General features: G+C 39.5%; 1 protein-coding gene across 3 annotated transcripts in view; it reads right to left on the minus strand.

Annotated features, from left to right (window-relative positions):
* Positions 1–15,145, minus strand: part of LOC129783150 (E3 ubiquitin-protein ligase UHRF2-like) — a 169,526-nt gene that overhangs the window by 41,152 nt on the left and 113,229 nt on the right. For 2 of the 3 annotated variants that reach the window (XM_055792986.1, XM_055792982.1), the window contains 3 exons: positions 7,142–7,360; positions 4,576–4,685; positions 556–742 (listed from right to left, as the gene is read on the minus strand). In XM_055792986.1, coding sequence (XP_055648961.1) covers positions 556–742; positions 4,576–4,685; positions 7,142–7,360 — 516 coding nt within the window. Of the gene's footprint in view, positions 1–451; positions 507–555; positions 743–4,575; positions 4,686–7,141; positions 7,361–15,145 lie in introns of all 3 variants that reach the window. The other variant, XM_055792985.1, reaches the window with a different exon arrangement.

The raw sequence follows: 15,145 nt of genomic DNA on the forward strand, positions 1-15,145 counted from the left end.
CAGAGTCAGCTCAGAAAGGAGTTAGCTGAGTCCACCAAGGCCTACTAGTTTGGCTGTCTTGCTGGTGGTGCTGGAGTTACTGGAAATGGGGAGGAGTGAAGTAGTCGTTTTCTCACAGCAGAAAAAATTAATGAGGCAGCTACAGGATATGGGAAGGGCAAGCAGGCAGCAATAAAGACTGAGATTGAGGGGAAAGAAAAGGATTAAAGTAGAAGCAACAATGAAGCCCGAATAAAACAAAAGGTTGGAGAAGCACCATTGTAGGTGGTGCTAATTAAGTCTAATAACATCAATTAATGTCACAGAGGTCATAACTTGAACAAGCTAATTTCTGAAATTCTATAACAAATAATAATACTCAATACCAATAGTTTATGAATTATATTTATAAATAGAATCTTAACATAAAATGTAAATATGTTTACAGACAGTGCAAGGATGAAAAACATACCAGAAATATAAAAGCTCTTCAGTAATTCCTCTAGTTGCAAATAACAAAGAGGTACCTTGTGTAGAATGGGAATATACATAAGTAAATCATCCTTGTATATTTACCAATCCTCATCTTCTGGTATCTTGCTTAAGGGAGGGTTCAGGCAGTATATATGATAAGCCATATTACATTCATCACAAAGGAGTTGCATGTGAGCATCCTGTTTTCCACCACACAAGTAACAAGAGCAAAAGCGACATTCCTTATCTGGGTCAGCCCGGCAGTGCTTGCATTCAGGGCCACTCTTTCCTATCAAAAAAGATAAAAAGCCACAGGTCTTAGAAAACTGATTTCAAATTTATAAATACAACACAGTAGCAGAAGAATATATATATGTGTGCCCATATGAACATGCCATGGATATAGTAGCTTTGCTATTACAATGAATTCTGGGTTTAAAAAGATCAAGTCAACAGGAACAGTTTATACCTGTATAACATTTATGTATTACTAAATGACTAAGCAACTACTGTCAATATCAACTTGTGTTCTTCAGCCTAACATTTATGAAAGGGTCATTGTAATTTTTCAGGTTAGGTTGCAACCTAGCCTGTTGCTCTGCTACACTGGCCATTGGGGGATGAGGGCATGGGGGATGTAAAAAAGAAAGAACATAGCTCTACACACTCAAACAGTGGCAACATAATTCACTGGCAGCTTGACTGCACCAAGTCCATTATAATAACTGACTAATTTTATGAAGACTTGGCATTCTTCATCAGGAATTTTCTTAAACGTAGTTATTAATAAATTCTATATTGATAACTTAAGACATGAAGATCAAATTACAACTCAGAAAAACTCCATCCCTCTAAAAAATTATTATCCATACGGATATAAGAATTTTTAATCAAGGGCAACAGATGATCCCAGATTACCAGTTTTCATACAGTTTCTTTTTACAGAAATGTTAATGCTATCCTTCTGTTTCTGCTCATTTGGGAATTTGGAACAACATATTCTTCATATAGTAACAGCATAGGTACTGGTTCCTCAGCTAAGGTAAAAAATGCCTTTATAGAAAAAGGAGAACATTTAATAGTCTTATATTAGATGCAAAGGAGAGAGTAGGTAAATTGATTACATGTAGCAGAATTAACTATTACAGAGTGTGTGAAACAAGTATAAGTTTAGAAGGAAGAGAAGACTTAAGAGCACTTGATCACAGCTCAATGAACTGTAACATTAAAGGAAAACAGTTTTGGAGTGATTATTTCTGTGTGAAAACCATCAAGAAAGACTATGGAAGTGAATCTGACAAACTAAACTACGATGATATGATACAGTATATAATAATAACAACAACAAAGTAATGTCCAAAGCACTTCCACAAAGTCCAGAGCACTTCCAGACAGCTGAAGGAACATTTTTCCTACTTCAGTGAATAAATGGGCCTTGAATAATAGGACAAGCAGGAACTAGAATGATTGTTTGAGAGTTTGGGTTGGAAATAGGAAGCTAGAGCAGTGGTCTCCAAAATTTTTGTTTGTGCACCCCATCAGTAAATAACTTTTGAGGATGCACCCTCAATATAAGTATATTTATTTATGTATTATATACTAATATATTATGTACATTATAAAACATACACAAACCCATACATTTAAAAAGGATGAGATAAAGATGAAATAAACAGTATTTTAAATTAAATTAAATTAAATTAAATTTTTTAACAGGACAAAAATTATTTTCTTCCTGCACCCCAATGGATTATCTTGCACACCCCCTGGGTTGCATGCACCCCACTTTGGTGTCCACTGAGCTAGAGAACCAAGACACCTTTGATAATAATGGGCAAATGAGTAGTATGAACCAAAGTTTAAATTAGCTTCTCTTTTCCCCATATCGCTTTTTCTTCAACCATCCTATGAAGTTTACATCTTGATCTTCTGGTTTTCTGGAACTACTGCAATATTTAATTATATTATTCACTTGGATAAACAGAACTGTTTTCTGACACTCCTAAGTAGCTCTAGACTGTCAGAAATGCTATAAATTAAGAATAACCTTTTATTTTTGTATGAAACCATCTAAAATATGTTCTAGAGCTCTTAATTTCAGCACATTCTCTGACTGCGCTCCATAACAAAGTCTACTATTCTATCTACTGTTATTAAAATACTAGTCTACTGTTGTTCTTAGCATAAAAATAAACTAAGTGAGCTGTATGTATTTACATGGCTAATTTGTAAATGTAGTGTCAGACTTGGTAGGCAAATACAGAGGAGCAATAAAGAAATCAGTTGAGCCATAAGCAATTAGAAAACTATAGTGCATTGTGCTTCACAGAACAAATTCAGGACAGTTTACCAAAAAAAAATTCAGAATAACAGCAGGAGAAAATGTAGTAAACAGTGTGGTGAGGAAGTTGGACTTTGGGTGGAAAAAAGTAGATGAAGACAGAGGAATAAAGTTACATAGCCAGCAGTAAATTAACAATTAAATCTTTGAGCTTAAATGTAAGTTAATATTGTTGTGTTACAGTTAATTATGATGGATTGTAAAAAATAATCTTGAAAGAAATTAAAAGGGGATCAAGAATTGCATAAAAACCATATAGGTGCAGATTTATACAAAGGTAACAATTATGTGAGAGGTTTGAGAACAGGTTACAAATAAGGAGACAATTAAAGAAATAAGACATGACAGTAGGAACTGAAAATGAGTAGGAACTGAAAACTTGATTCTTATACAATAAAATAGGGAGCCAGTGCAGGAAAATATAGAATGTAAAATAAATAAGGCCTGAAGCCTATTCCATGACCTAAAGGTAGTCAGTATTAAAGTAATCATTTACATAAAACAGGATTTACGTAAAACAGAACTTTAAACTTGGTTCCACTGCATGGTAGGGGTGTATGTAATTAAATAAAGCATGAGAAATTTACATACCCTTCAAAATCAGTTTCACAAAATAGAAATATACTTACTATATATATAAATTAGGTACATAAATGTGAAGCAGATATAACTTGGGTTTACACTCTCTAAATTTAAAAATTTCTCAAACTATCAATTTATCACAAAAATATTATTTTAAAATGTTGAGAATCACCCTTAAAGTGACTAAGAAACATAAATGGAATGGATGGTTTTCTTTCATTGACTAATCTGAGAAGAAATAAACAATAAACAATGAAAAAAATAGATTGCTTGAAATGCCTTCATTCATTGAAAATTACATTTCTACTTTTACAAATACATTTGCAAATGGAATTTTCTTTTTTTAAAAACTGATTTTTAATATGACAATTTCTTTAATAGTACACTGCAAATAAAGTCTTGTATATTAATGACACCTACAAATGACACAAATATTAGCCTTAGATTATAAACGAAAACTAAACTGCAATAAATCTGCTTATTTTAAACTTCAGTAATATCTATCAATAATGCCACAGATCAATCTCTCAGTGTTCCCACTATACACACTGTCTTATAACTCCTGTTCTTTAACTTTCACATATTTTTAAACTTAAGATATAATGTTAAACTGAGAACTGCCCTTTGGGGGAAGGAAGGTAGGAGATATGGTGTATTTAGTGTTCAGAAGGACATAAGTGGTCAAATAATAATCTAAAATCAATTATAAATGGGTTTTTTCATAGTTCTAGCAAGCTTGACACTTTCTTGCTCTACACAGCTAATTTTTCATTCTTAGATAATGCCAGGGTTAAAGATAGCAGTATTAACTCTTTAAGTCTTTTGCATCTGTTAAGAACTCAAATGAGATGTCAATTATGATAGTAAGTTTTGTGATTTGGATACCTGCCTAGGAACTTATCTCAGACTATGAACTCACTCCATACAGATCATCTAAAATATCAGTCTGCTTATGAGATTATATTCATAGCACTAATGTGTTGATATATTACATCAAAAATTTATTCTCAATATGCCATGCAATAGTTACATTATAGTAAAAACTTTTCAAACCAAAATTCCATGTAATTACATCCAATTATTTTATTACACAGATAAGAAACCTTAATTAAATTAATTCTGTGCTCTGATTTCTTAATTTGTAAATGTTATTCAAATATTTAACTAACATTTTTAATAATGCAATTAAAAAACCATACTTTTGAAATCTCCATCTCCAAATGTCAGTGGATAAGCTCCTGGCTTTTCAATCTTGTACATTTCCTCTATAAAAAGGATTCTGCAGTCATTTATTGAATCTTCTGGTTCTCTGAAAAATAAAGTACATTGAACTCTGTTTCTCAGTCTTAGTCTCTGTAATTGGCAAACCCTAAGCAAAGTAATATGGTTAACTGGCATCTGTTTTATCAATGATAAAATAGTTTTTATTGACTTCACAAACAAAATTCAATGCAGTGCTCTAACATGTAGCAAAATCAAAACACAGTGTACAGTTTTAAGGTTCAGGCTGTTGTTTGGAAAAATCAATAAAATGTGCTGAAGAAGGGAAACTGCCATTGAAGCCATAAGGGAGGAGCAGGACTGGGCGTAGGCCAGGTAGTTTCTCCTTTCTCAAGCCCTTGATCCCTACTGTACATATGTGATAAAAATGCCTTGCTCACACTCTCCATCTCAAAGGGAACAAAGCCCAAAAGATAAAAACTATCAATCATCTAAGGGGGAGCACACATCCAGTGTTGTAACACCTTTGTGTTATAGCTAAACTGATAAAAAAAAAGGCTTACTTATCAAAGTTATCCATACAAAAAGCCTACATGACTGCAAGGGTATAAAATCTTGACTCAGAGCACTCAATGGATCTCCCTCTTAGCCAGCCTGAGATTCCCCATCATCATCATGCTGTGCTTTCCCTCTGAGCAGGTCGTATGTCTATTTACTTTCTTTCACTTGTAGCTTATTATAATGTTTTAATCAACTCTGTAGTCTATTTTTTTTACCTTTCTGTGTGTTGTTTATTACAATACTTTTGAGGGTGATCAACATATGATCACTGTCTCCATTATATCAACAGGGATAGTGGTTTGCTTGTGGGCATTGATTTATGGTGTTTATTAAAGTAATCATATTAATGACACTGTGAGTCCTAGTGTTTGTTTGCACCGCCTGGACCCATAACGGGTGAAGTGGATTCCCTGCTCTGAGTAGCAGGTGGGAAGTCTGTTGGGTCACAACAGCCCCTTACACTTAAAGTTTTACATCTTATTCTTCATGATGTCCTCTGCAATGCTTCTTTCCATAAGGATGTGCACAATCCATTACTGTTCAGCCCTGGGGTTTTGGTATCTCCACTATCATCAACAGAGTCCAACCTTGAGTTCCCAACCATTTTGTTCTCACCCCTCTCTCCTTTCCCTATTCTGCAGCTACCAATGATCCTTAAGTCATCTATTGCAGAAGTTCCTCCTTTTGCCACCTTCACAAGCTCTTGTAGGTACTACAGTATGAGCATGTATTCCCCCTAGCAACACCATCACCACAGCTCTAATTACAGGGGTACTAGGACCAGTTTTGTATCAAGGAATTCTGAAAAGAGCAACTCAAATAACTACTTGCCACTTGGCTTGTAGCCTAGACAGGATGCATTTTGGTTTTTTCTTGTAGATTGCCTACTTTGACATTCTGCTACTCTGAAGAAGAAATCCCAATTTCCTATGATTCTTGATTCACTAATTTTTCAGGAAATGGGAAAATCTGGCTCATGGAATGCACTATATTAATATCGCCAGATCCGTGATCTATGTCGTGGATCATCAACAATGGGCCTGGCAAAGAACGAAAGGAGTATCGTCTCAGCATATTCATTGTGGTCTATTGAGAAATGACAGATTCCGCTAGGGGAATTAAGGCACTTATCAAAGGTTCTAAAGGAATTTTCTTCACATGTGAACCCCAGACCTGGCTCAGCTGCAGAAATACAGTATGTTAATGTTAATCTAATGATAAGTAGCACACAAAACCTAAAAGATTTAGGTTTTGTTTGCTTTTTGTAGCGGTGTGTTCCCCCACCCCCCCCACCCCCCCCCCGAGCTGCATCCAACTTACTGTGGACTTTGGGGGATGGATGGCAACATGGTAGCCAAGGGCTGTCTGGAATGGTAAACCAGATGTCTTGCTGGTATGCAAATATGACTATAAGTCAATCATCTTACTTTATAAATAGTGGACAGTCTTTTGAGCTCTCCTGCATGGCAGGGGGCTGCACACTAGGATCTCCCCAAGTAGAGACACCTCTCAAGGTTACTTCTCGAGGTTGAGAGATTCCTTGCTGCAACAGATCCTCAGTAAGTGATTTAACGAATGCTAAACTATGAAATCTTAGCTAAGTGATTGATTGTGCACATATAATCATTTAGGCATAAACTGTTGACCAAGTCTGGGACTAGGATTGGATCCAGCCGCACCTAGACTCCTCTCTAGGAAGGAATTTAGAAAGAAAAGGGGTCCTTTCTGAACCTCATGACTCAATGGGAGGTTCTCCCTGACAGTTTGTCTGATCCTGTCTTCTATGCAGTAAATAATCAAGTGTACCTTGCCATCAAATCTTGTTCAACCACTGTTGCATTTACCATTGAACTTTCTTAACTCACTGTTTTATATCAGTAAACATATTGCTGCCACTCTCTTACAAGTGAAGTGCATCACTCCATCCGTGACACTTGTTTAAAAATGTAAATAGACTTTCCATACTAGCCAAATAAACCTTACCCCAGTAGAATTTTAGCATAAACTTCTTTGTTAGTCCTTGAAATTTCTCTCAGAGAGGTAATTTCTGCATCAAACCAGAATCCTCTTTCTTCTGGAGCCTCAACATTGTAGTTAACCATCACCACATCACCCACTTTTAGTTCACTCCACTTCAGAATGGTTCTTGCTCGTGGTCTAAGATTTTTGGTGTCCATTTCTACTATGCCATTCTCTGGATACCTTTAAAGGCAAAACCGAACAGAAGTGACAATTAGTACTCCCAAAGTACTAAGAAGTAAGTTTAAGATGTTTTTCAAAAGCACAATTTTCAAAATAACTTTTGGGAGTGTTAAAGCTTAACTGTTTAAAAATTTGATCTAGTATGTTTTTTCTAAATTTTATATTAGTCTAAATGCAGACTAGTGACTTGATCGATCTCATAGAGGAAAAAGCATCCAGCAATGCAAAGAAAAAAAAATATCCATGAGTATTTGATGATTTCTTTTTAGAAGTTCAAGTTTCCATACAGGCACAGATCAAATTTGTTCTCAGTAAAGTCAAAGGATGCAATTAAGCCAACAGTGAAAAAGCAACAAAAATTAAAACTTGAATCTGCAAAACTGCTAAATTCTAGTTTAACTTGGCTTTCATACATTTGTTACATTTCCACCAATTTCAGTAATGACATAGCTAAGACAGTGTTAGCTCATTAAAAAAAAAAAATCAACCCTACAAACACAGCATGTATAAAACAAATCTCCTGATGAAGATTACACGAGTCCACATTCCATTTACCAAACAATGTTTTAAAAAATGGCTAACTGCAGAAATCTGTAACCAAAATCAGGACTATTTCTAAGAATCTCTAATAGACACAGCAGCTAATAGTTTTAAACTGTTTTCTCTCCTGAGTTATAAAATTAAAACCCCATTATCTTAAATCAGAGAAGCATTACTTCAGGATTTCTCTTAATGAGATACAGTAAGGGTTGCAAATTTATAAGAAATAAAAAATAGGCAGAAAGAAAAAAAAAAACAGTTAACCAAAAGACATTTATGAGATTTTGGGTTTTTTAGCAGTTTTTGTTTTCTTTTAACCAGAAACCTGATAATCCCAACACACCCCCCACCCCCCATCCTAGCTATATTATGAACAATTTCTAGCGAGCTATCTATTCCCTTTTCAAGTTGAGACACATTCCTTTAGAACAATTAAAGTAGGGCTATTTGAATAGGCTTGTACTACAATTAAAGAGCACAAAACAAATAAAAATAGAGGTGCTTCAGGTTTTGGAGGTGCCAATTGTGTTTAACAACACAATCTTAAATTCTCTGTGTAAAGCCATTTTGCAGTGACTGTAGAGGTTGCATAGTTTACCTATGTGCTGAAAAAACGTGCAATATGGACAAAAAAAAAACCACAGGAAAAGGAAGTTGTACTGTTATAAAAAGACAGAAATATAACCTCTTAAAGTAAAACATGTTATGATAGAATAGAACAGAATAGTTCAGTTTGAAGGGACCTACAATGATCATCTAGTCCAACTGCCTGACCAATTCAGGGCTGACCAAAAGTTAAGCATGTTGTGAAGGACAATGTCCAAATGCTTCTTAAACACTGACAGGCTTGGGGCATCGACCACCTCTCTAGGTAGCCTGTTTGACCACCCTCTCAGTAAAGAAATGCTTCCTAATGTCAAGTCTGAACCTCCCCTGATGCAGCCTTGAACCATTCCCATGAGTCCTATCACTGGATACCAGGGAGAAGAGATCAGCTCCTCCCTCTCCTCTTCCCCTCCTCAGGAAGCTGTAGAGACCAATGAGGTTGCGCCTCAGACTCCTTTTCTCCAAACTAAACAAGCCCAAAGTCCTTAGCTGCTCCTCATAGGACATGCCTTCCAGCCCTTTCACCAGCTTTGTTGCCCTCCTCTGGATGCATTTGAGTACCTTAACATCCTTTTTAAATGGAGAGGCCCAGAATTGCACACAGTACTCAAGGTGAGGCTGCACCAATGCTGAATACAGCAGGATAATCACCTCTTTTGACTGGCTGATTACGTTTGATGCACTCCAGGATGCGGTTTAGCCTCTTGGCTGCCGAGAGCACACTGCTGAGTCATATTGAGCCTGCTGTTGACCAGCATCCCCAGATCCCTTTCTGCAGGGCTGCTCTCCAGCCACTCCTCTCCCAATTTGTACTTGTGCCTGGCATTACTCCATCCTAGGTGCCAAATCAGGCATTTGGACTTGTTAAATTTCATCCCATTAATCATAGCCCAATGCTTCAATCTATCTAGATCCCTCTGCAAGGCCTCTTGTCCCTTGAGAGAGTCAACAGCACCTCCCAGTTTGGTATCGTCAGCAAACCTGCTAGGACAACTTGTCCAGAAGGATGTTGTGAGGGACAGTATCAAAAGTATCAAAAGCCTTGCTAAAATCGAGAAAAGGTACATCTACCACCTTCCCTTCATCCACTAAGCATGTGACCTTATCATAGAAGGATATAAAATTAGTTAGGATTTTTCCTTTGATAACCCATGTTGACTGTGCCTGATGATTGCATTGTTCTTTAAAAGCTTTTCAATAGCACCCAGTATGATCTTCTCCATAATTTTTCCAGGAACTGAGGTTAGACTAATAGGTCTGTAGTTCCCTGGGTCTTCCCTCACACCCTTCTTATGAGTTGGAATAACATTGGCTAGTTTCCAGTCAGCAGGCACCTCCTTAGACTCCTAAGTCCTTTAGTAGATGATCAAAAGGGGTCCTGCTGTAACATCTGCTAGCACCTTCTGTACTCTGGGATGAATCTCATCAGGCCCCATGGACTTATGTACATTCAGCTGATACAGCTGGTCCCTTACAATTTCAGTGTCCACAAATGGAAAGTCACTGTTCCCACAATCATGGTCCTCCAACTCAGTGGACCAGTCATCCCAAGGTCTATCAGTATTATTAAAGACTTAGAAAATAAAAGCATTGAATGCCTCCCACTTTTTCTTCATGCCTATTAGTCAGGTGACCATCTTCAACAAGTATTGGTCCAATGTTTTCCTTAGACCTCTTCTTGTTATTAATGTACTTGAAAAAGACCTTCTTGTTCCCTGCCACAATACTGGTCACTTTCAACTCTAGTTGAGCTTTGACCTTTCATATCTTCTCCCTGCATATATGAAACACAGTTCGGTAAACTTCCTGCGAAGCCTGACCTCACTTTCAGAGATAATACAATTTCTTTTTCCTCTTGAGCTACACGAGGAGTTCCCTGTTCAGACAGGATGGTCTTCTGCCCTACTTGCTTGACTTTTGACTGTGTTGGTTTGACCCTGGCTGTATGCCAGGTGCCCACCAAAGCTGCTCTATCACTCCTCCTCCTTAACTGGACAGGGGAGAGAAAATATAATGAAAGGCTTGTGGGTCAAGATAAGGACAGGACGAGATCACTCACCAATTATTGTCATGGGCAAAACAGACTCAACTTGGGGAAAACTAATTTAATTTATTACCAATCAAACCAGAGTAGGATAATGAGAAAATAATAAATAAATCTTAAAACACCTTCCCCCCACCCACTCATTCTTCCCAGGCTTAATTTTACCCAAATTCTCTATCTCCTCCCCCCAAGCAGTGCAGGGGGATGGGGAATGGGGGTTGCGGTCAGTTCGTCACACATTGTCTCTGCTGCATCTTCCTCCTCAGGGGCAGGACTCCTCACACTCTTCCCCTGCTCCAGCGCAGGGTCCCTCCCATGGGAGACAGTCCTCCACAAAGTTCTCCAGTGTGAGTCCTTCTGATAAGCTGCGGTTCTTCATGAACTGCTCCAGCATATGTCCTTTCCACAGGGTGCAGTCCTTCAGGAACGGATTGCTCCAGCGTGGGTCCCCCATGGGGTCAGATGTCCTGCCAGAAAATCTGCTTCAGTGTGGGCTCCTCTCCCCACAGGGTCACAGATACTGCCAGGACCCTGCTCCAGCACAGGCTCTTCATAGGGTCACAGACTCCTTCAGATACACCTGGAGCAACTCTTCTCCCTCCTTATTCACTGACTTTGGTGTCTGCAGAGTTGTTGCTCTCACATATTCTCACTCCTCTCTCTGCAGCTGTTTCTCCTGCAGGCTTGTTGGGTTTTTTTTATTATTTTTCCTTTTGAAATATGTTATGACAGAGGTGCTGCCACCGTTGCCGCTTGGCTCAGCCTTAGCCAAGGTGGGTGTGTTTTGGAGCCATCTGGCACTGGCTCTGTCAGACATCGAATCATAGAATCATAGAATGGTTTGGATTGGAAGGGACCTTAAAGATCAGCTAGTTCCAGCCCCCCTGCCATGGGCAGGGACACCTTCAACTAGACCAGGTTGCTCAAAGCCCCATCCAGCCTGGCCTTAAAGACTTGCAGGGATGGGGCATCCACAACTTCTCTGGGCAATCTGTTCCAGTGTCACCACCCTCACAGTAAGGAATTTCTTTCTAATAGCTAATCTAAATCTCTCCTCTTTTAGTTTAAAAGCATTATCCACTGACCTATCACTACAGAGCCTTGTAAAATGTCCCTCTCCAGCTTTCTTATAAGCCCCCTTAAGGTACTGGAAGGCTGCTGTGAGGTCTCCCTGGAGGCTTCTGTTCTCCAGGCTAAACAACTCCAACTCTCTCAGCCTTTCTTCATAGGAGAGGTGCTCCAGCCCTCTGATCATCTTCATGGCCCTCCTCTGGACTCGTTCCAACAAGTCCATGTCCTCCTTATGTTGGCAGCTCCAGAGCTGAAAGCAGTACTCCAGGTGGGGTCTCACAAAAATGGAGTAGAGGGGGAGAATCACCTCCCTTGACCTGCTGGACATGCTTCTTTTGATGCAGCCCAGGACACCTTTGGCTTTCTGGGCTGCAAGTGTACATTGTCAGACCATGTTGAGCTTTTCATCCACCAGCACCCCCAAGTCCTTCTCCTCAGGGCTGTTCTCAATCCATTCTCCACCTAGTCTGCATTGATACTGGGGGTTGCCCCGACCCAGGTGAAGGACCTTGCACATGGCCTTGTTGAACTTCATGAGGTTTGCACAGGGCCACCTCTCAACCTTGTTCAGGTCCCTCTGGAAGGCATCCCTTCCCTCAGGCATGTCAACTGCACCACTCAGCTTAGTGTCATCTGCAAACTTGCTGAGGGTGCACTTGATCCCACTGTCTACGTTGCTGACAAAGATTTTGAACAGCACTGGACCCAGTACAGACCCCCAAGGAATGCCACTCATCACCAGTCTCCACTTGGACACTGAGCTGTTGACCACAACTCTTTGAGTGCAACCATCCAGCCAATTCCTTAGCCACCGAGTAGTCCACCCATCAAATCCATGTCTTTCCAGTTTAGAGACAAGGATGTCATGCAGGACAGTGTCAAAAGCTTTGCACAAGTCCACATAGATGATGTCAGTTGCTCTTCCCTGATCTCTCAGTGCTGTAACCCCATTATAGAAGGCCACCAAATTTGTCAGGCACGATTTGCCCTTAGTGAAGCCATGTTTGCTGTCACCAATGACCTCCTTAATTTCCATGTGCCTTAGCATAGTTTCCAGGAGGATCTGCTCCATGATCTTGTCAGGCACAGAGGGGAGACTGACTAGCCAGTAGTTTATTGATTCTTCCTTATTTCCCTTTTTAGAAATGGGGGTTGCATTTCCCCTTCTCCATTCCGTAGGAACTTCACCAGACTACCACAACTTCTCAAATATGATGGACAGTGGCTTAGCCACTTCATATCATATGCCAGTTCCTTCAGGACTCGCAGATGTCTTTCATCAGGTCCTATGGACTTGTGCACCTTCAGGTTCCTTAGATGGTCTTGAACCTGATCTTCTCCTATGATGGGTGGTTCTACATTCTCCCAGTCCCTGCCTTTGACTTCTGTGACTTGGGTAGTGTGGCTGGAGCACTTGCTGGTGAAGACCAAGGCAAAAAAGTCAGTGAGTACCTCAGCCAGAATTCTCCATGTCCCAGGTAACCAGGTCTCCCGTTTCCTTCCGGAGAGGGTCCACGTTTTCCCTAGTCTGCCTTTTATCACTGACATACCTATAGAAGCTTTTCTTGTTGCCCTTGACATCTCTGGCCAGATTTAATTCTATCAGGGCTTTCGCTTTCCTAACCTGATCCCCTGGCTGCTTGGGCAGTTTCTCTGTATTCCTCCCTGGCTACCTATCCTTGCTTCCACCCCCTGTAGGCTTCCTTTTTGTGTTGGATTTTGTCCAGGAGCTCCTTGTTCATCCATGCAAGCCTCCTGGATCTCTCTCTGATAGAAGCCACTCCTGTAGCCCCTGTCCACTACCAAAACCTTGCCACGCAAACCTAATACATCGACACAATGGGATTGCTTGCTCCTGTGCTTCTAAAAGGTGGTTCCTAAAAACTGATCAGTACTTTAGGACTCCTAAGTCCTCAAAATCAGATCCCCAGGGGACACTGCTAAATAGCTCCCTGAATAGCTTAAAGTTTGCTCTCCTGAAATCCAGGGTAGCAACTCTGTTATCCTTTTTTCTCATTGCACTGAAATTTTTAAACTCAACCAATTCTTGATCCCTGTGACGAAGACAGCCACCTACCATCATATCTCTCATGAGTCCATCTCTATTCAGAAATAGCAAGCCTAGGAGGGCATCTTTCCTAGTTGGCTCTCTAAGTACTTATGACATGAAATTATCTTCCACAAACTTCAATAAATTCCCAGACTTGTTTGTTACAGCAGTTTGGTATTCCCAGATGATGCCTGGAAGTTGAAATCTCCCATAAGAGCAAGTGCTATCAATTCAGAGATTTCTCCTAACTGCCTATAGAATAACTCATCAGTGCTTACATCCTGCCTGGGTGATTGGTAGTGGATGCCCACTACAACATCTCCTTTGTTTTCCATCCCCCTAATCCTCACCCAGAGCCTCTCAACCACATCATCAGTAACTGTAAAGGCTGTACAGTCAAACCTCTCCCTTACATATAGTGCAACTCCTCCACTTCGCCAGCCCTGCCTATGTCTCCTGAACAGCCTGTAGCCCTCCATCCCAGCACTTTGATCATGGGACTCATTCCACCAAGTCTCACTAATACCAATGATATTCTAGCTCTGGGAGCTGACCAACACTTCCAGTTCATCCTGTTTATTTCTCATACTGCGTGCATTGGTGTATAAGCATTTCAGATGTGCTCCTGAGCTTTCTGTGCTCCCAGGAGCAGCATAAATGTTCCCACTAGCATTGCCACCCTCTGGTGACACCATGCCTTGGCTTACCTTCAGCTCTCCTGTTGGTATCCCCTTCCCCCATCAATTCTAGTTAAGTTCATTTCTGATGCTGCACAGTAAAAACAGGCGTCCACCATAAAAATAGTACTAGCTTTTAAAACTATATGTTCTAATCATGTCACAGCACAGGTTTAAAAACTGAAAAGAAAGTACCTACTACCTGGAGACAACTGCTATTATAAACACTTTTATTTAAGGAATATTAATATGAATGATAAATCTTATATTAATTCCCATTATTTATTTATTTATGGAAATTTTAACAAGCACACACATACTTTATTGTATTAATGTCCTATAACAAGTAGCCTAGTTTGTTAGACCATAATGGCAAAACTCTAATCTTATTAAGGAAGCATGATTCAGTCACTTTCCAACATGCCTATCTGTAGTGAACAATATAATTCAAAGATCTTCAAAAAAATATACATTGTAGCTTACTTCATTGTTGCATAAAGAAATTTCTGCTGTTGACAGCAGCTTAAATGTGAGGGCTCTGACAAAGTTGTATGTCTACTCTTCAACAGTTGATTCAAGGTCCACTGACATGAATTGAAACATTCTCTTTAAATGGGTTTTGCCTTTAGATATCTTCTATTAAATCTTACACCCTGGTTTGTTACTGCATAGATGAATTAGGGAAAAAACTGAGAACTAATACCCTGTCTCTAGTATTGTTTACCTTCTACTGGGCAGCTACACAGAATTTGGCTTGAATTTGTTGAAACATTATTCAAGTTGATTTGGGGGGTGGG

This window comes from Falco peregrinus, chromosome W, assembly GCF_023634155.1.
Source record: "Falco peregrinus isolate bFalPer1 chromosome W, bFalPer1.pri, whole genome shotgun sequence".
NCBI lineage: Eukaryota > Metazoa > Chordata > Aves > Falconiformes > Falconidae > Falco > Falco peregrinus.